Source organism: Rana temporaria, chromosome 1 (genome assembly GCF_905171775.1).
Source record: "Rana temporaria chromosome 1, aRanTem1.1, whole genome shotgun sequence".
NCBI lineage: Eukaryota > Metazoa > Chordata > Amphibia > Anura > Ranidae > Rana > Rana temporaria.
This window is the reverse complement of record NC_053489.1, coordinates 301,860,183-301,885,638: the sequence shown is the minus strand read 5'-3', so window position 1 is coordinate 301,885,638 and position 25,456 is coordinate 301,860,183. Positions and strand designations below refer to the sequence as shown.

General features: G+C 44.6%; 1 protein-coding gene across 8 annotated transcripts in view; it reads left to right on the top strand.

Annotated features, from left to right (window-relative positions):
• MPDZ (multiple PDZ domain crumbs cell polarity complex component) overlaps window positions 1–25,456 on the top strand; it is a 257,792-nt gene that overhangs the window by 12,259 nt on the left and 220,077 nt on the right. For all 8 annotated transcript variants that reach the window (XM_040358412.1, XM_040358432.1, XM_040358424.1 and 5 more), the window contains exons 2-3: window positions 13,325–13,361; window positions 19,571–19,737. In XM_040358412.1, the coding sequence (XP_040214346.1) occupies window positions 13,337–13,361; window positions 19,571–19,737 (192 nt within the window). In that variant the 5' untranslated portion in view covers window positions 13,325–13,336. The remainder of the gene's footprint in view (window positions 1–13,324; window positions 13,362–19,570; window positions 19,738–25,456) is intronic.

Below are 25,456 nucleotides of genomic sequence, written 5' to 3'. Positions count from 1 at the left end.
TCATACTTTCCCCTACAGGCGCCAAACAAACTTTAAAATGTTCACAAAATATTCGGCTATATCTTTTCAGTTTGATATCTTTTAGAGTTTTTGTGAAAAAACTGTTTAAGTTTAGTGATCATTTCAGGAAATTTTATCAATTAAACAGTGTGTATTGGGCTTATTCTTTGCAAACTTTTTTAATGAAATTCATGTTTATTTTAAAACCATTCTTACTTTTCCAACTATTCTCACTTCTTCAACTTTTTCTTACGAATTTAAGCTATTCATCCAGTTAGCTTTAGCAATTCAGCATTCCCACGCATTTTCCGCAAGAAATGCATTTTCTAGTATATAATATATATATATATTTTTTAAAGCATTCGTAAGCTGCAATATACGGTATTACATTTCTGTTTTTGGATTTAATCTTATGCCCAGAGTTTAGCTTTAAATGGGTTGTAAACCCTCACAGGTTTTCACCTTAATGCATTAAGGCTGTAGAACCTTCTTCTGTAGTGCAGCACTCCCTTTTTTACTTGGCTGAACCTGATCGTTCAAACGACGGGGAAGAGCACAACAGATCCAGCCGCTGTCTCGGTTCCTCGTGGGATAGATTGATAGCAGCAGGAGCCATTGGCTCCCGCTGCTGTGGATCAAATCTAGTGACACAGGAGTCGTGGGGTAGGGCCGAGTTTTGCTGTCCTGTGTCAATGGACGCAGCAGCAGGACTCGGGAGTGCATCCATATGAGTGCCCCCATGAAATGCGGTTCTCTGGGGGGGTACTCGGGAAGAGGAGCCAGGAGCACCGTAGGGGGGGCCCCCTTTTTTTTTTTTTTTGTCGTTCTCTGTTTAGTTTCACGAGCGTTTGGACAGTCTTGTGCAATAGTGCTGTGTGCCTTGTGACTTTTCATTCAAGTCTGCTTCTTTGTAAGGATATATTTATATTATATATAGTTTTGTTCATCCTAAGCACTGCTCCCTTTCTTCTAAACCCTCCCTCTTTTCCTGTTGGGCTGTGACTGTGTAGAAATGTGTACCTACTTGTAAAAGAACTTCACAGCATCTCAGGAGAGGACTACAACAGTTCGTTCAGGACTTGCACGGACATCTCTTTGAAGCATGGGCTAGGGAAGAAGAAGATTAGACGCTGAATGACCAGCATACCAGAAACAATGTGGGCTGGTTATTGTGGAGGACAGAAACTGTAATCCACCCTTTGATGGACATTGCAATGCTAATTTGCATTTTACAACTCATTCATTAAATGCTGACTGTGAAGTTGAGCCTGTGGTTTCTGAGAAGCCCATGATTGGAAAAGGAGCCTACTATGTTTATTTAAAATGTTGTGACCAGGTTCTTCTCCTCTCGGCAGTCCTAATACAAGGCAAAACACACATTTATAAAACACAGCTGCCGTGCTAGTTTTCTTTACTTCAGTTATGAAAAATTGAAGGTTCACTTTACTATCTGTCCTCCACTCCCTAAATGGATCCATTAAAAAAAAAAAAAAAACGTAAAAATAAATCCTTGAAAGAAAAAAAAAAATTCCTAGGAAAGCTGAGCACTCAAAAGCCCACAGAAATGCACTCCTGTAATAGGCTGGAGCGCAGTCTTGCAGAATTTAGTGCGTCCAGCTTTCCCAGGAGGTGGCTGTGAGGTACTTGCCTCTGACTCTCAGCTAGCTTTCAGCTCAGGCATGTTCAGATTGCATTGCTTGAACCCACCTGAAGGAGCCCGCCAGGAAGCTGTCACCCTGTATTGGGCCAATCATCAGTTGCCGGCTCATTTCCTCCCCCACAGCCGCACATGCCAGGGATGCTTATGGTGGTTGGTCTAGTACAGTGACAGCTGTGACTAGAATCCATACATGCCTGCGCTCATCTCTACTAAGGCCTAGTTCCCACCTATGCATTTTTTTTGTTGCATTTTTCATTTTGCAGAAACACACTATAGTCCATTTACCATGGTTTCCTATGGATGTAGTTCACATCTGTGCATTTTATGGAAAGGGCCAGGGACTTTTTTTCTGGTTTTTGGTTCCATAGACTTCAAATGATCAAAAACGTGCATTGAAAAACGGAGAGTGCACCTGCAATATGCAAACTGCATCCTTCATAGGTGCAAATCGGACCTTACAGCTAAAACTAGGGAATCTGCCCCCCTCAGCCTCACAGCTGAAACTAGGCTTTTTTTGTTGCCTAGTTTTAGCTGTGAGGAAGAGGGACGCAAGTCAGACTGTCGGCAAGAGAACAATGTCTCACGCAGAGGTCTGCAGGCTCTTCTGCAGCTTCTTCCTAAGGCCCCTTTCACATTGAGGTGTTTTTCATGCGGTACAGCGCTAAAAATAGCACTGCTATACCGCATGAAAAAATCATGCCCTGCAGGCTTCAATGTGAAAGCCCGAAGGCTTTCACACTGAAGCGGTGCGGTAGCAGGATCGCTCCAAAAGTCCTGCTAGCCGCATCTTTGGAGCGGTATAGGAGCGGGGTGTTTACCGCTCCTATACCGCGGCTTCCCATTGAAATCAATGGTAAACCGCGGTAATGCTGCCTGCAATGCAGGCGGTGTTAACCCTTTTTCGGCCGCTAGCGGGGGTTAAAACCTCACCGCTAGCGCCCGAATATTGCAGTAAATACAACGGTATAGCGGCGCTAAAAATAGCGCGGCTATACCGTCACCGCACCTCCGCTGCCCAATGTGAAAGCAGCCTAAGCCACAGATGTAACAACAGCTACTGGAGTTTGCTTATCAGTCAGAACAAAAAGTAAAGCTGCCCATACATCTGTAGAATTTTGTTCGAAAATCTATGTTTGTTCAATTGTATAATGCTTAGTGGGGTTAAACTGACAATCCGTTATAACCATAGTGACAAGAAAATTTTAATGAGCAGTTCGGAGAAATTTTTTCGAACAAATTAAATTTGAACTGTGAATGTGGGAAAAACTATAGGCAAGATCAAATGCTCTGAATAATTATTTTTAAGCCCTTTACATATTGTACATTCACATCAGTCCCTGCCCTCAAGGAGCTCACAATCTAAGGTCCCTACCTCCAATGCACACACACACTGGGATCAAAAAGACAAGAGGTAATTAATCATCCAGCATGTCTTTGTAGTGTGGGAAGAAACTGAAGTATCCAGAGGAAACCCACAGAAGCAAAGGGAGAACATGCAAACGCCATGTTGATTGTATATTAGCTGGAATTTGGTTTGAGGAGCAAATTTCAGCAAGTCATAGGGCTTAACCACTAATTCCATACTATCCTATTGTAAACCTCACGATGGGTGAGCCTTGATGCCGAGTGGCCTCATATTTGCGTGCAATATTACAGAAACGGTTGTGCCGAAAGAGCGTACCTTGCACGCTCCCGACACAGTTACTGGTGGCTAACGGAAAGTTATTTGATCATGTGACTGCTGTGACAACTAATTACGGTGGTCACATGATCATAAACCCCACCTCCCGGCATCTGAAACCCCTTAAAGGTCTAAGAGATGCCAGCGCCAAGGGGGATAAGGAAGGTTCAGTTGGGCTTTAGTGTGGTTCTAAAGGCAAAAGTATTTTTTTTTTATTTTACCTTTATGCATTATGGTAAAAATCATTCTCCAAGCAGCTCCCCCCAGTCCCCACTAAATAATTACCTGAGCCCAATCTCAATCCAGCAATGTGAATAAGAGTAGAGGCTCTCTCCGCTCTCCCCCTCCATATTGGCTTAGACACAGCAGCAGGAGCCACTGACAAAAAGAGCTTAGGCCCCATGCACACGAGACGCTGGTAAACACGTGTTCAGAGGCATTTGGACAGCTTTTTCAACTGCCCCTGAACACATTCAATGTTATCCTATGTGTCCATGCACACAGTCACGTTTTTCTGTGTTTTTCGGCAGTTGCGTTTATGCTCGTTTTTTCAGAAGCAAAAAAATGGGTTCAGACGCAAAAGTTTTCGCGTTTCAGACGCAAAACGCGGTACCGGCGTTTTGCTGCGATTTCGTTTATAGGCGTTTTTACAGGTGACCTATTTTTTTTACATTAGAAATCTCAAAAATGATGGCAAATGATGAAAAACCATAAAAAAAATAAAAAAATGTAATTGCTTGCATTGCATTGTGGACAATCCACAATTTGTGGCAGGTGACATGGCCAGGTGACGTGGCAAGTGGACAATCCACAACTTGTGGTAGGTGACGTGGCCAGGTGACATGGCCTGGTGACGTGGCAAGTGGACAATCCACAACTTGTGGCAGGTGACATGGCCAGGTGACGTGGCAGGTGATGTGTCAGGTGACATGGCCTGTTGATGTGGCAAGTGAACAATCCACAACTTGTGGCAGGTGACGTGGCCAGGTGATTTGGCAAGTGGATAATCCACAATTTGTGGCAGGTGACTTGGCCAGGTGACATGGCCAGGTAACGTGGCAAGTGAACAATCCACAACTTCTGGCAGGTGATGTGGCCAGGTGATTTGGCAAGTGGATAATCCACAATTTGTGGCAGGTGACGTGGCCAGGTGACATGGCCAGGTAACGTGGCAAGTGGACAATCCACAACTTGTGGCAGGTGACGTGGCCAGGTGACGTGGCAAGTGGACAATCCATGTTTTTTTTATATATTTTTGGGGGATATTTATTAAAGTAAAAAGTATTGCATTTTTTTTCAAAATTGTCGCTCTATTTTTGTTTATAGCGCAAAAAATAAAAACCGCAGAGGTGATCAAATACCACCAAAAGAAAGCTCTATTTGTGGGAAAAATATGCCAATTTTGTTTGGGAGCCACGTTGCACGACCGCGCAATTGTCAGTTAAAGCGACGCAGTGCCGAATTGCAAAAAGGGGCAAGGTCCTTTAGCTGCATTTTGGTCTGGGTCTTAAAGCGGTTCTCCACCCTAAAGTGGAGTCCCGCTGATCGGAACCCTCCCCCCCTCCGGTGTCACATTTGACACCTTTCAGGGGGGAGGGGGGTGCAGACACCTGTCTAAAGACAGGTATTTGCACCCACTTCCGGCCACACGCTACGGGCAAAAGACGGGTTTTTCTGACTTCCCGTCTGTCGCCCGTTGTGTGCTGGGAACACTCGGCTCCCAGCACACAGCGTGTGAGCCAATCGGCGGGCGCAGCGCGACTCGCGCATGCGCCGTAGGGAACCGGGCAGTGAAGCCGCAGCGCTTCACTTCCTGGTTCCCTGAGCGTGGATGGCGGGGGGAGTAGCAGAGAGACGAGCGATCGCTCGTGCTCTGCTGCGATCAGCGCTGGACTCCAGGACAGGTAAGTGTCCTAATATTAAAATTCAGCAGCTGCAGTATTTGTAGTTGCTGGCTTTTAATATTTTTTCCCCATGGCACATCCGCTTTAAGTGGTTAAATTGTGTACTGACTCTATTTTACATGCGTTTGAATGTGATTGCTTAATCCTGAACACAGCTACATCCCCAGTTATAAGAGGTTATACGCACTTATGCAACCACATTATTTTAGTTATTTCGTTTTACTACCCCCCCCCCCCCCCCCTCCGTGTGCCCGTCAAGCTCAGCGGGTAACCTCCGTAAAATCCCCGCTGAGCCGTCGACTGACAGGGCGGTCCCCGCACACTGTGCAGGGACCGCCCTGTCTTTCCTCCACTCTCCCCTATGGGGGGGATCGGATGAACACGGACCATATGTCCGTGTTCATCCGACCCGCCAGACGGAAGAAAAATAGGATTTTATTCCGTCCGATTTTTGCAGAGCTTTGCGGAGGCAGGTGATTAAGGGTGTCAGCGGATGGTCATCCGCTGACACCCGCAATCACATAGGGACCAATGTATGTCCCGTTTTCATCCGCAACGGATGGATGAAAATGCGGACATACGGTCCGCACGTCTGAAAGGGGCCTAAGGGCTCTTTCACACGGGGCGGATCAGTGGACCGCCCTGTCTTTTCTCTGCTCTCCTCTATGGGGGGATCGGATGAACATGGACCGTCTGTCCTCGTTCACCCGATCCGCAGACAGATGGAAAAATAGTTTTCCTCCGTCTGAAGAATCGGAGGATTGTGGCACTGGTGTAAGATCGGGTGTCAGCGGATGTTCATCCGCTGACACCAGTGATCTCATAGGGACCAATGTATGTCTTTTTTCATCCGTACATGGATGGATGAAAAAGCGGACATACTGTCCACCCGTGTGAAAGCGCCCTAAAGGTGAAAATAATTCTGAAATTATTTATCTTTGTCGCCTTTTTTTGTTGTTTTTTACTTTACTAAAACCTAATCTTTTAACAGGAGTGTGTGTTTTTTATCCACTGTATGTAATAATGTAAATCCATATGCTGCTGTTAATTTGAATTGCTTAAAATCACCACATAAAACTATTGGTGGTGGTCTCTCTCTTGGCCTCTTTATGACAATATTGGGGAGCTTGTGAAGCAGAAGCTGGTGCAGTTCCTGGATAATTCATCCTCCTGAGGGAATAAGGCGCATTTTGACCCACTCTAATTGGTTGGGGGGGGGGGGTGTATGGTTTTCTGGCGAGTTCTCCTGAGTGGTGGTGAAGGCACATTGGTGGCATGACGCACTGACACTCTATTTGCACAAGATGCTTTTTAATCTTAAAGGACATTTTTGAGAAGCACTTTGCATTTGTCACATTTTGCACAGTATTGTATGTATTTTATCTATGATGATATATGAATACTGCATGAATATGGAAGTGGCAGTAGGTCATCTAGAGATGTGATTTGCAAGACTAAAACATTTTTAAATGAGATTGTATGTGGAAAATGCAAACAATTTTATTTCCACTTTATCTGTGTAAAATTGGAGCTGAAAGATGGTGCATATTGGTTGCATTGGGTTACTGCATTTTGCATTATTAAATAAACTGGGAGGTGACCAACTGCTTGGAATTGTGTAAGAAAATGACAAAAAGTGGATCTTGGTATAAGTTTTGCTTAAGTAGAGGATTCCTGCTCTTTTCTGCTGCGGTCCCACCAGATGTAAGAAGTATCTTACTCAGTACTTACCTACATTCCTCAGATAAGCAACATTCTTTAGTCTCTGAAAATGCAGAAACAAATACATCTGGACTGTTCACTTTACTTTTAAAGTGAACATTAGAGGAAATGTGGGAGCTGCAACTGCTGACTCGCTTTCAATATTACAAGCCCCAGGGCTATAAATCTGGCTTTACCATCTAGTGAGTTGCTGGCCTGGAGAAAGAATGGAGGATAAAAGCTTAAAGTGGTTGTAAAGGTTAAGTTTTTTTTTTTTTAAATATCAAACATGTCATACTTCCACTGTGCAGTTAGTTTTGCACAGAGTGGCCCCGATCCTGCTGTTCTGGGGTCCCACAGCGGCTCTCATGGCTCCTCCCCGCAATAGCTAACCCCCTCTGGGAAGCTCTTTCCTGAGGGGGTTACCTTGCGCGCTCGCTCCTGTGTCATACACTTGGCGGCCATAGCCACCAAATGTATGACTTGACCCTGCCCCCGGTGGCCATGTCATTGTATTTGATTGACAGCAGCGGGAGCCAATGGCTGCGCTGCTATCAATCTATCCAATTAACGCATAGTCTCCGTGGGGGAAAAGGACGCTGTGGACGCGCAGAGCAGGTGAACGGGTTCAGGTAAGTAAAACGATGGACTGGGGGGCCTGTGACAGCCAGGTGTTTTTTCACCTTAATGCATAGGATGCATTAAAGTGAAAAAACAGGAACCTTTAGGCCGGAATCACACTAGTGCGTTGCTTTTTTGAGCTGCGTTGTCGTTGCAGATTTCTCTAGAGGGTGTTCTGCAGATCAACTGCGGTTTAGCTGCAGATCAGGTGCGAATTTGGAGACCTGGGAGAACTTCCGGGTGAGAGGAGAGTGGGGGAGAATTGTATTGAGCTGAATGAGAGAAACTCCTGCAGAGAACTGAACACATGTGCGAATTAGATGCGTACCCATAGAAGATAATAAGAATGAATTCGCACCTGAGCCGCACCGCAAGACATAAAAACCGCATGCGGTTTGGAGGCAATACGCAGTGCGGATGCATCGCACATATGTGAACCAGCCTCATTGAAAACAATGTATTTTGAAATGTCCTGCGAATTAGATGCGGTTTAAACCGCACTCAATTCGCATAGGTGTGAACCTGGCCTCACAACCCCTTTAAGCCTCGAACACACAATGAGAATATCGGACCATTTTTTTTCTTTACATGCTAGTCTTCTATCGAAGATAAAGAGGTTACTAAGTTTACAACTTTGCAAGTGATGTGTTGTATTGTAATGTGTTATTTTGTATCGGAGCATGGGTGGTCTTGGTCTTCTTTTTTTTTTTTTGGATGAATACTGTACTGATTAAATGAAAATTCTGGTATCGTACAAGAATTTTTTTTGTGTTGAGTCCCTTTGGATAATTTCGCATGAACTGTCTTGATCAGTTTTGAAAGTGGTATTTTTCATTAAATTTTCTGTTTGTGTGTACTAGGCTTAAAGTAGAAGTTTCACCCTAATACTAAAATCTCTAAATCTACTGGCATCAACAATCTAAGGGCCAGTTCACACCACATGCAAAAGTATAACATGCTGCATTTTCCTGCACAGGACTGGATAGTAGTGGAACGCTTTTAAATGCATCAAAAACGCACTGGAATGCACATTTTCTTTAACCCCTTCCTTACTGGCGCATTGTAAAATGACGCCGGCAGGAACCCTCCATCGATCCGGGTGGACGTCATATGACGTCCTTTGTTCCCGGCGATCTAGGGCGTGCGTGCGCCTGCGGCACCGCTCGTGACCCGGTGCCCGGCGGCCGCGATTGGCGGTGATCATGGCAGGAGTGTGTCATCTGTGTGTAAACACACAGATCCACCTCCTGTCAGAGGTGAGGAGACCAATGCAAGTACAGAGGAACACACATCGGTCTCCTCCCCTTGTGATTCCCCTCCCCCCTACAGTTAGAACACACTTTAGGGAACATGTTAACCCCTTCAGTGCCCCCTAGTGGTTAACTCCTTCCCTGCCAGTCACATTTACACAGTAATCAGTGCATATTTATAGCACTAATTGCTGTATAAATGTGAATGGTCCCAAAAAATTGTCCGATGTGTTCGCCGCAATGTCACGGTCACAAAAAAAAATTGCAGATCGCCGCCAAAGATGCTGCTTGCAGGAGATTTTTTCTCTCCTGCCAGCGCATCGCCTCAGTGTGAAAGACCTTGGGCTTTCACATTGAGAAGGCTGGGCAGGAGTTTTTCAGGCGGTATTTAGGCACTATTTTTAGCACTGTACCGCCTGAAAAACTCTTCAGTGTGAAAGGGGTCTTAGTGATGATTTGTTTCACTTATGTTGTGTGTTTGCTTTTGTGTTTAAAAATTGTGATCATATTTATTTGAAATTCTGCTGTTTCTACTGGAGATGTGATGCTGACCCTTACCAGATACTTGTTAGATTAGTATGATATAAAATTGTTTGAATCTGATTGAATAAATCCTTACACTGCAGTATTTCATATAATGGCCAGTTAGGCAGGTATATCTGTCAGATTTAAATATAAAGAAAGGGTATTCCTGCGCTAATATGAAATTGCTAAAATGGTAAAATTGCTAAAGGGTGCCGCAAACACCGTGAGGGTCAAACACTACCCACAAAAGAATCACAAAAAAATCAAACAGTGGTTTTGCCCTCCCACATAAATTAACATACAACCTAGATATATAAATGCAGAGAGGATGAATTGTATAAATAAATATATAAACTGCTACTCTGCTGTAAACAAGTGACCTACAAGTGCAATGATATTCAACAATTAGAAAATAAAGGAATGTAAAATTAAAACAAAATGGAAATAAAGTCCATTGTAAGTGTAGCAAAAGGTGCTAAAGTGCTGGCGAATCTCAGAAGGAGAAATCAATTCCTCTGGATCCAGAGTGCAGAGTGTAGTGTTGTGGGTGCTCTGTAACAATAACAGGTGGCACTGTGACTTCTGTGAAAGGTGGCTTTTCGGTGTAAATGACACCCGTAGGTGTACTATCTTCTTACCTTACTGCTGTAAGGTAAGCAGCATTAAAAGATATGGTGGAATGCTAGGTCATTCGAAGTGGGGGAGGGGGTTCCTTCCTTTTCCAGTGTCTCCAGTATTGTATGGATGCGGGATGGGGGGTCCGCTCGGGGGCTTAAGTATGAATGGAGAGATAAGAGAATACAGAGCCTCTTGGTGTAGTACGTTTTGGCGTTTTTAAAAATAGCCACGGTCGTAGCCCAAATAATAAACCCCAAGAAAATGGCAACTCCCATGCCTTAATAGGAGGTCTTCAAGAAAATGGCCGATAAGCTATACATGTCACAGACACACTATATATAAACACTTCCGTGCACCGTATCCCTATCCCTGTTAAGTCACGTGAGAATGACGCAACGCGTAGGACGTAGGCTTACAGACACCGGAAGTGCCGCAACAAGGTCCCGAGCTCGCTGCTCGTTCTTATGCAATGCACTTTACATCATTTGAAATGTGAGTACCTTTTACCTAAATAAACTGATTTTTTTTAAAACGCCAAAACGTACTACACCAAGAGGCTCTGTATTCTCTTATCTCTCCATTCATACTTGAGCCCCCGAGCAGCCCCCCCCCCCATCCCACATCCATACAATACTGGAGAAGGAAGGAACCCCCTCCCCCACTTCGAATGACCTAGCTTTCCGCCATATCTTTTAATGCTGCTTACCTTACAGCAGTAAGGTAAGAAGGTAGTACACCTACGGGTGTCATTTACACCGAAGAGCCACCTCTCACAGAAGTCACAGTGCCACCTGTTATTGTTACAGAGCACCCACAACACTACACTCTGCACCCTGGATCCAGAGGAATTGATTTTCCCCTTCTGAGATTCGCCAGCACTTTAGCACCTTTTGCTACACTTACAATGGACTTTATTTCCCTTTTGTTTTAATTTTACATTCCTTTATTTTCTAATTGTTGATTATCATTGCACTTGTAGTCACTTGTTTACAGCACCGTAGCACTTTATATGTTTATTTATATAATTCATCCTCTCTGCATTTATATATCTAGGTTTTATGTTAATTTATGTGGGAGCGCAAAACCACTGTTTGATTTTTTTTTTTTGTGATATCTGGCAGATTGGTCTCTCCATGGCTCATCACATGTTACAATTTGATTGAACAATCTCCTTTAGCTCTACCAACAAGTATTTAGTAAAAGGGCATGGGCTGATCTGATACAAATTGATTGGATAGTTTAGGTAGATCCTCATACTACATAGCTTTAGTAACTCTAAAGTTCTGTTGTACGGTCTTTTTTTGTAATGTGTATGGTGTGAGCCCCCCACCCCCACTACATGCATTTATTTCCATTTCCATCTTCTGACTGATGTACTTTTAGTCTTCCTTCTTTCTGCCTCCTGGACTTTCCTGAGAGTGCTTGGGATTCTAACCACATGTCCAATAAAAACAATAAGATAAACTGTCAGCGCAAAAGACTAGTGCATAACAAATGTAAATGAATATGGACAGAGGATGTGTAACGGAATGACCCGGGACACCCAGAGACTTTGTGATGATGGGGGATACTCCTGTGTCAGCGTCACTGATAACTCTTGGGTCTGAGCCCACCCTGTGCCCTTTGGGCATGGGGTGGCAAGTGAATCATAATTCATGTATTACATGAGATGGAACATCACCGATAGTTCGTATTGCAGGATTTTGAGATACTGCAAGATGTTGGCCCAACCAGTCAATAGTGACTCATTCTATGATTAGCCCTGACTAGTGACATGCTAATTGAGTCAGGGCCTGAAAGACATTTCATTGTCCTTGTGTAAAGGTGTTGTAACGGACAGGTGTTAATCCAGGTCTGCTCCCAGACCTCTAATTATATATGCTAAATACTGTTTATGTGTGGAATATACTTGTTGGAGACAGAACGTCTGTCTGGGGATGTGGATTAGAAAGAGAGCATTGTGTGATGGTGTTTTGTTTGTAATGCTGTTAATGAAGGAATGTTTAGTAATTAGCCTTAGTGTGTGGGTGGGGAGTTGATTGTTCCTTTAATGCCTTGTACTGTATATAAGCTGAGAAGAAACCATTAAAATTGTCTTCATTTGAAACAAGTACAGAGCTGCGTGTCTCGTCTTGATTCTGGGGAAATCGGATGCCTGCTGGTTTGTCTGTGTGTCAGATGAGCTGTCGTAGATGATGGAAGGTCATAAACGGTGGTGACCATTACAGGATGGATCTAAAAAACAGTCACAGTTCTTTAGTCCATATCTTAGTATGTGGTAATAACCAATCCTTTAAAGGAGGAGAGGAAAGGGATAGGAGGATGGTAGGTGCCAGCTGTCCTCAGAGAAAGCTGGCTCTGTAAGGGGAAGACAGGGGAACAAAACAGGAAGCGCCACCTAAGTGCAATATGTTAGTCACAATTTATTGAGTTAAACAGGATATGCACTTACAAACATGTATAAAAAACTAGCTCATCTGTGTGCTGTAATCGCGGTGCGGTCCGGTCTCGGGTGCATCCAGGCTCACGGGTAGGAAGGAGAGTGTAGAAATTCATCCTGTAGTAATCAGGAAGTCAGCCAGAACCAGCGAGGAACACAGACGATGACGTCACAGGAAGCGGAACCAGAGAGAGGACCAGGGGAAGGACAGTATGAGGCAAACCACTGAGAATCTAGGCTACGTGCTCGGCAGCAGTAAACATTTGACAGGAGGTCTATCTCATCATATGAAGAGAGAAAACATAGCAACCTGGAGATACTTTTTAACATTATGTGATCATTAGATCATTGATACCGGAACCAAAATTAGCAGTGTCCGTATGCATTTGTTGGCTTGATACTGACACTGTTCAGTGTATCCATAAATGTAATGTTCAGATTTCTTCTTATGGACAAGAAATAAAAATGTTAAATTTTTACCTAAAAAAAAAAAAAAAGATTTGAGTTGAGTATTTTCTCTGTGCGCAACATTGGCTATATTGCCAGTGACAGCTGTTTACAAACAAAGCCTTGTGATCACAATGTCACAGATGATCTTGCGGTCAGAACCACTTGTTTGTTTCCCAATCATTAGTAGAGCCCAGAGCTGTCAGTGGCAGCACGGTCTTGCAGCTAGAAACTCACAGCGCTGTAGGCTCCTAGCTAAGTTAATGTTCACTCTGAATTCACAATGAATCATGCTGAGGACTGTTCATTTACAGGTTGCAGATGAAATGGGGGTACAAACCATGTTTTTGCCACCTGTTAATACTGTATGCCTTTTTGGCAGCAGAGGCTTAAATATGACAAAGGGATGGCGAGTCTTAACGCCAAAGTCAAACGATAAACTTTTTGTACATACTGAGTCTTTTTTTTTTTTTGCAGGTAACCGTACTTATGAGAACTATGCTGGAAACTATTGGTGAGTATTATTAGAGTCCTTTTTACTTTCAGTGTTTGTATTGGCTGTAGAAAATGTGAAAAAGATTGATTCTAAGTTCTAGCAGTTAAAGTTTGTGTGAACCCTTACCTTGGCAAAACAACTCATTCGGGTTAAAATAGAAATGCAAGACAAACATTTGTGTATACAGTATATACAGTTGTGCTCATAAGTTTACATACCCTGGCAGAATTTATGATATCTTGGCCATGTTTTAGAGAATATGAATAACACAAAAACTTTTCTTTCACTCATGGTTAGTGTTTGGTTGAATCCATTTATTATGAATCAACTGTGTTTTTCTCTTTTTAAATCATAATGGCAACAGAAACTACCCAAATGACCCTGATCAAAAGTTTACATACCCCAGTTCTTAATAGCGTGTATTGCCCCCTTTAACATCAATGACAGTTTGACGTCTTTTTTGATATTTGTGGATGAGGCTCTTTATTTTCTCAGATGGTAAAGCTGCCCATTCCTCTTTGCAAAAAGCCTCCAGTTCCTGTAAATTCTTGGGCCATCTTGCATGAACTGCACATGTTGAGATCTCCCCAGAGTGGCTCAATGATATGGCCACTCCAGAACCTTCACTTTATTCTGCTGTAGCCAATGACAGGTCGACTTGACCTTTGATTTTGGATAACTGTCATGTTGGAATGTCCAAGTACGTCCCGTGCGCAGCTTCATCAAATCATAAATTCTAATGTATGTAAACTTATGAGCACAACTGTATATTATAATTACCTTTTTTTTTCTTCCCTAAGTGATCACATAATTCCTGTTCTCGGCTGCAAAAGGGGCTTAGAGAGCTGGGGGTGGAGAAACGGCAACGCAGTGGTATTCCCAGTAAATGGTTGTGCGGGGGGTCTCAGCACAAGTCTGACCATTGGAGTACAGGAAGACTGTTCTACCAGCACAGCCAAAAACTGACCATGCTGGGAAGGATGTGCTTCTATGTCTGGCATGGTCAGTTTGAAAATAGGAAACCAGGGGGACTGGCAGGAACACCAGGTATTTCACACAAAGGAAGCAATACAAAGAACAGGATACTTTTTGATGCTACAACAAGCACATATCAGGAATATGAATTATTGGGGTAACCTAATCTTTAATCCAATTTGTTGCATGTCTTAATGGTTTTTATTCATACTAAGACATTCAGAGGAAGTTATCAAAACTGGAGCAGCTGTGCATGACAACCAGTCCGTTCCTTGGTTTTTAGTGCCACATTGTTGGTATCCGTGGGAGAAATGGTGCCCCATTGTTTGAATTCAAGTTAGATATGGCAACTCATCATTGTTGTCTGTGGGAGGAATGGTGCCCCATCATTGTCTGTGGAAAGAATGGTGCCCAAAGGGCTATATCCAGGCCACAGGCTGCAGTTTGGAGACCATTGGTCTAGACGAATAGAGCCAGCACAATCTTTAGTATATTGGGTTTAACTAGGAGAGAAAGACTGTTATGACTGATCATGCCAGAACTGTCTCTTTTATTCGAGGATAGTGATCACATGAAGCCAATCGGCTCATACACAGTGTATGCCCAGACTCCCCTCCCACTGCTAAAACGGGAAGAAAAATTTCTAACATGATGACTTGTTTTCTTTAAATATGTTTATTATATATTTCCATAAACAAGAAAAGTGATAGAAAAACACAATAGGTGTGGTAATCAATGCATCATTATATCAATACGTTTAGGAACAGGAAGTACAATAGTAAACATAGAAGTTAACGTGAGTATTTCCTGAGAGTGTTCAGAATGCAATAGAAAAACACATAACCTTTATAGTCAGGCTTTTACCTCCGGGTGTCGTTAAAGTGAGGAGCTAGGTGTTCTTAACGGGCAGAAAACTTTACCCGGTTTATCATGAGAGAAAATGCCCAGCCTAACTGAGAACAATGTCAGGAAGTTGCGCAAAAGAACCAATGATGAACGTTCCTTGGGCGCGTTGTAGATTCCACTAATCTGATATCTCTAAACAAAAAAGAAGAGTGCTAGGAAAGGAATGAGGAGTAGAAAAGTAGGAATAAAGAAGAATAGAGAAAAAGAGGAGTGAAAAGGTCAGGATTCTCCTCCCTGTCCTCCAGCCCCAGGGCCCACCCACATTGTACAAAAATGCTAAGAAGTCATTTGGGGGCACCAAGGTATGTGGCCCAGGGTTCCCATACGGACTCAAATTTCGCCACAGTGTTCTTTTTAAGGAGCTCACAATTTTTTTCCTGAGTCGTTATCCAGGAGATTTTTCTCTTGGCTGCAGTGAAAGAAACACTATGTTTCCATGCTTTAGCAATGGTCAATTTAGTCCCCAAAAGGATAAAGAAGATTAGTGTTTGCATAGCTTTTTTGGCATTGGGTATCCAGCCATTGAGTAGGGCAATAGATGGGTCTTTTGGAATATGACAACCCGTCACCTTGCGTATCATATAGAAAATGTTGTTCCAAAATCCCCTAATGTTCGGGCACTCCAACCAAGTGTGCAGCATGGAACCATATAAATTGCAACCTCTGAAGCATAAAGGTGAGGATGATGGGAACATTGCGTCCAGTCTAGTCGGAACCATGTACCATCTGGTTATGATTTTGACATTTGCTTCAATCAAGACTGTATTACTTATGTTTTTATAAGACCTAAAGATATTGGTGTGCCATGTGTCTATGCTCCAGTTGACCTGGGCCTCTTTCTCCCAGGCCAACATGTATGTGAGCTTGGAGTCTTCTGAGGTCAGTGACAGGTAAATTACGGAAATGCCCCCCCTCTGCTCTGTGGCCTGGCCACACCATTGTTCGTAGGCTGTCACGGTTGGGGGTAATGGTTTGTTACGCCATTGCGCATTCAGGAAGTGGGAATTATTCAAATTAAGGCATCTCCAGCTTGCTCTTACAGAAGCTAAGCGAGAGCGGACCCCGGGAAGTAAAGTAGTGTCCAATACCATATAGTCCTTTATCCAACCACCAGATAAATGCTTTGATATTCATGCCCGGTGGGAATTTGGGGTTATGAAAAATGTGTGCTAGAGGTGTCATGTCCGATGTCAGCGATAGGAGTTTTTTCACACTGTCCCACAGGGAGATGGAATTAGAGAGCACAGGGGACATTATAGGAGGGCAATCTTTTACAGGGCACCAGAGGAGGAACATGATGACTTTTTAAAGAATGTAGGAAGCCAAAGACAGCAAATATACATGTAATACTTATGCAGGGAGATTTGTTTTATCTCTGTGTATCATCTGAGGCTGTTCAATATATGTGAGGGTTTACATCCACTTTAATGTACTTTTGTTAATCTATTCTAATATATATATATATATTATATATATATAGTTATAGTTATATAGGGATGCACCAAAATTTCGGCCGCCGAAAATGACCCTTTAGGCAATTTGCCGAAAGAGAAATCTCGTCCCTGGTGCCGCCCAGTACAGGGGTGTTGTTCTGGAGCGTCCCAGTCCTCTCCTCCCTCCCTGACAAGGCGGCTGAAAGTGCTCTATGGAGAAAAGCTGTCAGCACATACACACACACACTGCGTTAAGGAGCAGCTTCTCGGTATGATCAGCGGGAGGAGCATTATCAGTGTGCAGCGCCGCGGGGGTTAAGAGGACATATCAAGCAACAAGTCATGCACTCCTAACCCCCGCGGCGCTGCACACTGATAATGCTCCTCCCGCTGATCATACCGAGAAGCTGCTCCTTAACGCGGTGTGTGTGTGTGTATGTGCTGACAGCTTTCCTCCATAGAGCACTTTCAGCCGCCTTGTCAGGGAGGGAGGAGAGGACTACTCTGTCCCCCTTACTGACATACTAAGGCAGGCTGAAAATGACGGGCACTTGCTGGCTGTTGGGCACTGGTAGGCTGCATTGAAAGCAACCTGGTGAGGCTGCACTTATCTCCTGTACCACGTCTGCAGTCTCTGACCATCTCCTGTACCACATCTGCAGTCTCTGACCATCTCCTGTACCATGTCTGCGGTCTGACCATCTCCTGTACCATGTCTGCAGCCTCTGACCATCTCCTGTACCACGTCTGCAGTCTCTGACCATCTCCTGTACCACGTCTGCAGTCTCTGGCCATCTCCTGTACCACGTCTGCAGTCTCTGGCCATCTCCTGTACCACGTCTGCAGTCTCTGGCCATCTCCTGTACCACGTCTGCAGTCTCTGGCCATCTCCTGTACCACGTCTGCAGTCTCTGGCCATCTCCTGTACCACGTCTGCAGTCTCTGGCCATCCCCTGTACCACGTCTGCAGTCTCTGGCCATCTCCTGTACCACGTCTGTAGTCTCTGGCCATCTCCTGTACCATGTCCGCAGTCTCTGGCCATCTCCTGTACCATGTCCGCAGTCTCTGGCCATCTCCTTTACCACGTCTGCAGTCTCTGGCCATCTCCTTTACCACGTCTGCAGTCTCTGGCCATCTCCTGTACCACGTCTGCAGTCTCTGGCCATCTCCTGTACCACGTCTGCAGTCTCTGGCCATCTCCTTTACCACGTCTGCAGTCTCTGGCCATCTCCTGTACCACGTCTGCAGTCTCTGGCCATCTCCTGTACCACGTCTGCAGTCTCTGGCCATCTCCTGTACCACGTCTGCAGTCTCTGGCCATCTCCTGTACCACGTCTGCAGTCTCTGGCCATCTCCTGTACCACGTCTGTAGTCTCTGGCCATCTCCTGTACCATGTCCGCAGTCTCTGGCCATCTCCTGTACCATGTCTGCAGCCTCTGACCATCTCCTGTACCACGTCTGCAGTCTCTGACCATCTCCTGTACCACGTCTGCAGTCTCTGGCCATCTCCTGTACCACGTCTGCAGTCTCTGGCCATCTCCTGTACCACGTCCGTAGTCTCTGGCCATCTCCTGTACCACGTCCGCAGTCTCTGGCCATCTCCTGTACCATGTCCGCAGTCTCTGGCCATCTCCTGTACCATGTCCGCAGTCTCTGGCCATCTCCTGTACCATGTCCGCAGTCTCTGGCCATCTCCTGTACCACGTCCGCAGTCTCTGGCCATCTCCTGTACCACGTCCGCAGTCTCTGGCCATCTCCTGTACCACGTCTGCAGTCTCTGGCCATCTCCTGTACCACGTCTGCAGTCTCTGGCCATCTCCTGTACCACGTCTGCAGTCTCTGGCCATCTCCTGTACCACGTCTGCAGTCTCTGGCCATCTCCTGTACCACGTCTGCAGTCTCTGGCCATCTCCTGTACCACGTCTGCAGTCTCTGGCCATCTCCTGTACCACGTCTGCAGTCTCTGGCCATCTCCTGTACCACGTCTGCAGTCTCTGGCCATCTCCTGTACCACGTCTGCAGTCTCTGGCCATCTCCTGTACCACGTCTGCAGTCTCTGGCCATCTCCTGTACCACGTCTGTAGTCTCTGGCCATCTCCTGTACCACGTCTGCAGTCTCTGGCCATCTCCTGTACCACGTCTGTAGTCTCTGGCCATCTCCTGTACCACGTCTGTAGTCTCTGGCCATCTCCTGTACCATGTCCGCAGTCTCTGGCCATCTCCTGTACCATGTCCGCAGTCTCTGGCCATCTCCTGTACCATGTCCGCAGTCTCTGGCCATCTCCTGTACCATGTCCGCAGTCTCTGGCCATCTCCTGTACCATGTCCGCAGTCTCTGGCCATCTCCTGTACCATGTCCGCAGTCTCTGGCCATCTCCTGTATAAAAATATTTCTAAAAGTCACTTTCGGTATCAGTGCTGTTTCGGTATCGGTTTTGGTTTTCGGTTACAGCACCAAAAAAAAACATTTGGTGCATCCCTAATATAGATATAGATGTAGATCTAGATAGATTACAGAAGTCCCAATATATGATACTCCCTTTTCCATCACTTCTCTTCTTACAGGTAAGCCATTAAATGTTGATCTCTTAACACTGTATGGTTGGTAATCTTGGAAGATTGCTCCATTCCTGTATGTAAACTGATTGTTACTACTTTTTTTCCTTTGTAACCTGTGACTTACCTTTACAAATAAAGCGAGTCACTAAAAAAATCTATTCCACGCACAAATGTTTTCTGGCTGCTTCATAGGCCAAAATGGTAGGAAAGGGGGTTACATGTTAGTTCTAAACCATCTATAATGAATTATGATGGGACCAATAGAACATATCAATGTAATAAACATTAAAGAATTTATAGCTGTGATATTGGTTATTGTCTTCAAAATGTTGAACTTTTATTTTTAATGCAGATGCCCATCGTGCCTTGCAAGCAGTTGAACGTCTGCATACGAAAGTTCGGGAACGTGGGGATATAGCAAATGAAGAAAAGCTATGTTTATTAAAATCTGTCCTCCAAAGCCCTCTCTTCAATCAGATCCTGAATTTACAGTCTTCATTCCAGCATATTAGAGAGCAGGTAGAACAAACAATAACTTCTATTTTGATTCTCTTGATTTGTAGTAATAAAGGAACATTTGCCAAGTTCTTTTAATTGGTATGCTGGTCAGTGCCTTTGTCTTGCATTGCCCTTTCATATTCTTTTCACTGTACTGCCACTGTTTATTGGATACATTTGATCTGTTTTTTCCATCCCAAAATAAAAATATAAAACCCTGTGATTTGATTGCATGCACATGCCAAATTAAGTGGGACAGTAGTCAGTTATTTGCAGCTCATAACCAAAGGTACAGTTTAGGATATGTATGGAAAGCCATTCTATGAATTAAGCATACTATTGGAGAATAAAATGGTTTTATGTTGTTTTTTTTTTTTTGTATAAGATTGCCATGCATCACCTGTTTATTTCAGTTTACTACCCTCAGTGGTTCTCTGTAACTGCCAAATAAAACTTCTGAAGACTGTATATTGGCAACAAACCTCAGCAATTGTCGTCAGAATTTTTAGAATGCTTGTGGTATCTCATTGCCTATGCAGTTAGTTTAAGCGTTTTTCCATCTTGCTATGCACAGAGCTTAAAACGGAGTTCCACCCAAAAGTGGAAGCTCTGCTTATTTGCCTCCTCCTCCCCCCTCCATTGCCACATTTGGCACCGTTTGGCTGTTTTTGACAGGTGCCTGTCCCCACTCCTGAGAGATCCCTCCCCCACCTTCCCCCGCCGCTGGGCCATTCAGAAAGCACAGAGGGCTTCACGCATGCGCAGTAGGGAACTGGCAGTGAAGCGGAAAGGCTTTTCCTTACCACAAATTGCGGTGGCAGCACCCGAGAGCTGATGGAAACATTGGCTGGGGTGCATACATCGCTGGATTCCAGGACGTGAGTGTCCTAGTATTAAAAGTCAGCAGCTGGGGGGGGGGGGGGGGGGGGGACTCTGCTTTTAATATTAAATAGAAATGTTAAAATCTATTGTTGGCACCTACTTGTATATATGTGATTTGGAGGTAGCAGTGTAATAATGCTCTGTATCACCACCCATTTTAACACTCCACTCCGAAAGGGTTTATGCTATTAAATCGCTCTAAATGTCCTTTAGAGCGTAACATTATCTTTGCTTTATTCTCTTTATTCTTTTTGCTCTATCTTTCCACTACTGTATATGAGTATTAAAAACACCACAGCTTACCTAGCCTATTAAATCGTTTTTTGTTTCTTTTTATAACAGAATCAATTCCCAGTACAGTATTTATTTTAATTCTTTCCTGACGTACATACAGATTGCAGATAAGGAGATAGTAAAACCAATAGCTTTGTTTAGGACTTTATGCAATAACTATATTTCGGTGCACTGTCCTTAGTATTTACTGAACTATGGTAGTAGGAATCAAGAATATTCAGTATTGATAAGGACAGGAAAATTAGATTTTTAAGGTGTCACACAGACCAATAGTTTTATAAAAGTAACAATTTTTATTTGAACATTTTTAAAACATTTCATATATAAAACCATTATACATTATCCATGCGGCTATGTCCAGTTGCAGTTTCTTCAGCTCTACATGTTTCGCCAGACAATGGCTTCTTCAGTAGACTTTTATAAGTACTGCATACATAATCACTAAAAGTTAAAGACAACATATTAGTCACATATGCGACTGGCATTCAGCAAAAGTGCAAAATCATAGCAATAAACAATAGGAGCATAACATTTCTTAACGATGCATACAAATTGAACACCGTCAAAGGAGACCCCTTTACCTGAATGATGACCCAAAATGAATATGATAAAATCAATATAGTGGACCGTTTATCAGAAGGGTGTTCTAAGGAGATATCGGTGAAACCGCAGGGGAGAATACAGGATCCAAGATTGGCCTGTCTGGGAAGGGAATAAACAATAAATGGATTTACTGGTGGTGGTATACCTGCAATCCAGGAACTATGGGCCAAATCCACAAAAGAGATACGACCGAGTAACTGCTGTTACTCCGTCGTATCCCTGGTCCTAACTATGGAACTGATCCACAGAATCAGTTTTCCATAGTTAGGGAGAAGATCCGGCATGTGTAATTGAATTACACTGGCAGATCTTAGGATGCAGTACCGCATCCGCCGCTGGGGGCATTTCGTGTCGAAATGCCGCCTCGGGTATGCAAATTAGCACTTACGGAGATCCACGAAGCTTTTCAGCTTCGTTTTTTCTCCGTAAGTATTAAGTTGCATACGCAAAATTAGGGCTGCTTTTACAAGGTGTAAAGTTAGTACACCATGTAAAAGCAGACCCTTCTGTCTAGCGACGCGTTTTTTTTTAATTTGAATTTTTTTTCGCGCCGTATCTTTTTTTTTTTTTCGACGCAACTTTATTGACCCGTCGCAATCCACAAAGCCCGGCGTAACGTAATTTCGCGCTATGCACGTCGGGAAAATGACGTCACGAGCATGCGCAGTACGGCCGGCGCGGGAGCGCGCCTCATTTAAATGGGAATCGTCCCCATGAAATGAGGAATGCCTTGCGCCGGCGGAATTTAAGTTACACGGCCAGAAATTTCTAGGTAAGTGCTTTGTGGATCGGGCACTTAGGTAGAAATTTTAAGGCAGTGTAACTTAAATTAGAATTTCGCCGTTACGCCGGGTCTTTGTGGATTTGGCCCTATGGATTTAACCTACCAAGATGAAATAAGGCTGAAGAAGCATAATCAGATTAATGAAAGCTACCTATACTTCAGTTCTTTAAACATCCAGTAGTGGACCCCGATAAGCTAACCCCCCCTCCTGACCAGACCAGCTTTCAGTGCTCTCACACATTAAATGACAATTACTCAGTCATGCTACGCTGTACCCAAACAAAATTTAGGGGAACACCTACGCCGAAAAAAACGGTGTGGGGGTTCCCCCAAAATCCATACCAGACCCTTATCCGAGCATGCCGCCCGGCCGGTCAGGAATGGGGGTGGGGACAAGCGAGTGCCCCCCCTCCCCTCCTTAGCCGTACCAGGCCGCATGCCCTCAACATGGAGGGGTGGGTGCTTTGGGGCAGGGGGGGCACTGCGCCCCCCACCCCAAAGCACCTTGTCCCCATGTTGATGGGGACAAGGGTCTCTTTCCAACAACCCTGGCCGTTGGTTGTCGGGGTCTGTGGGCGGGGGGCTCATCGGAATCTGGGAGCCCCTTTGATAAGGGGGCCCCCAGATCCCGGCCCCCCACCCTACGTGAATGAGTATGGGGTAATAAAATAGTGTCAATAAAATAAAAACACAACACAGGTTTTTAAAATAATTTATTAGCCAGCTCCGGGGGTCTTCTCCGCTCTCCGGGGGTCTTCTTCTGCCTTCGGGGGTTCTTCTCCTGCTCTCCGGTGCCGTCTACGGGGCTGGCCGCTGCTATCTTCTTGCAGCTCTTTTACTAGCAGCGGCCAGCCCGCTCTTCCTCGTCGCCTTCTTCCTTCTTTTCTCTTCTTCCAATGTTGCCACGTCGCTCCCTCCTGCTCTAATGCCGGGTATGCGGTGCGCGATGATTTATATAGGCCTCTTATGACGTCACAGTCCCAGCATGCTCTGGGTAATGTTGTCACCGCCCGGAGCATGCTTGGACTGTGACGTCATAAGAGGCCTATATAAAGCATCGCGCACCGCACACCCGGCATTAGAGCGACGTGGCAAGAAGGCGACGAAGAGCGGGCTGGCCGCTGCTAGTTAAAGAGCTGCAAGAAGATGGCAGCGGCCAGCCCCGAAGACGGCACTGGAGAGCGGGAGAAGACCCCCGCAGCTGGCTAATAAATTATTTTAAAAACCTGTGTTGTGTTTTGACACTTTTCCTCCCGGTGAATGGGTAGGGGTACGATGTACCCCATACTCATTCACGTAGGGTGTGGGGGCCCCCTTATTAAAGGGGGCTCCCAGATTCCGATGAGCCCCCCCACCCGTAGACCCCGACAACCAACGGCCAGGGTTGTCGGGAAGAGACCCTTGTCCCCATCAACATGTTGAGCACCCACCCTCCATGTTGAGGGCATGCGGCCTGGTACGGCTCAAAAGGGGGGGCGCTTGCTTGTCCCCACCCCCATTCCTGACCGGCCGGGCGGCATGCTTGGATAAGGGTCTGGTATGGATTTTGGGGGAACCCCCACGCCGTTTTTTTCGGCGTAGGTGTTCCCCTTAAAATCCATACCAGACCGAAGGGTCTGGTATCATCCTGGGGGGGAACCTCACGCAATTTTTTTTTTTCATTTGTGCGGGGTTCCCCTTCAAGATTCTCTGCACACCAGTGACCCCGCAAGTCGGATCATCTTGATCCGACTTCTGGTGCGACCTCTATTCAAATCAATGGGCTCCCATAGAGAAAGAAATGCAGGACGAGGCTTACAGCTCTAACGCTGGAGCTTCAGAATGCACTGGTCCTGTTTTTTTTTTTTGCAGCTTAAAAACGGCTCAGCCATCTACAGCTCAAAAACGACATGGTGGGCATGAGGCCATAGATTAACATGGAGAGCCTTTTTAAGCTGCACAAAGCGCTCAGAAAAGTGTCTGTAAAAACGTCCATGGAAATGAAGCCTAATTAATCACCACTTTTTTTTTTTATTTTATTTTTTAAACATTTTGAGAAAAAAACTGTGTTTTACAATTTAGCAGCTAAGTAATTTTGTTCATTACATTTGGGCCAATATTTATACTGCTACATACAGTGAGGGGAAACAGTATTTGATCCCCTGCTGATTTTGTACATTTGCCCATTGACAAAGAAATGATCAGTCTATAATTTCAATAGTAGGTTTATTTTAACAGTGAGAGACAGAATAACAACAAAAACATGCATGAAAATGCATTTTAAAAAAGTTGTAAATCGATACTTATTTCACTCATTAAAATGCATATTTTTGGTAGCGACACCCTTGTTGCCAATCAGAGGTCAGACCTTTGCACATATCTCAGGAGGTATTTTGTCCCACTCCTCTTTGCAGATCCTCTCCGAGTCATTAAGGTTTCAAGGCTGACATTTGGTAACTCGAACCTTCAGCTCCCTCCACATATTTTCTATGGGATTATGGTCTGGAGACTGGCTAGGCCACTCCAGGACCTTAATTTGCTTCTTCTTGAGCCACTCCTTTGTTGCCTTGGCCATGTGTTTTGGGTCATTATCATGCCGGAAGATTCACCCATGACCCATTTTAAATGCCCTGGCTGAGGGAAGGAGGTTCTCACCCAAAAATTGATGTTACATGGCCCTCTCTATCGTCCCTTTTGTTGCAGTGAAGTTGTCCTGTCCCCTTTGCAAAAAAACACCCCCAAAGTATAATGTTTCCACCTCCATGTTTGACGATGGGGATGGTGTTCTTGGGATCATAGGCAGCGTTCCCTCCTCCAAACATGTTGAATTGATGCCAAAGAGCTTGATTTTAGTCTCATCTAACCACAACACTTTCACCCAGTTCTCTCAATCATTCAGATGTTCATTAGAAAACTTCAGACGGGCCTGTACATGTGCTTTCTTGAACAGTGGGACCTTGCGGGCGCTACAGGATTTCAGTCCTTCACGGCATAGTGTGTTAACAATTTGTTTTCGTGGTGACTGTGGTCCCAGCTGCCTTGAGATCATTGACAAGATTCTCCCATGTATTTCTGGGCTGATTCCTCACCATTCTCATGATACTTGAAACTCCAGGAGGTGAGATCTTGCATAGAATCCCAGACAGATTGAGATTGACAGTTATTCGGTGTTTCTTCCATTTGCGAATAATCGCACCA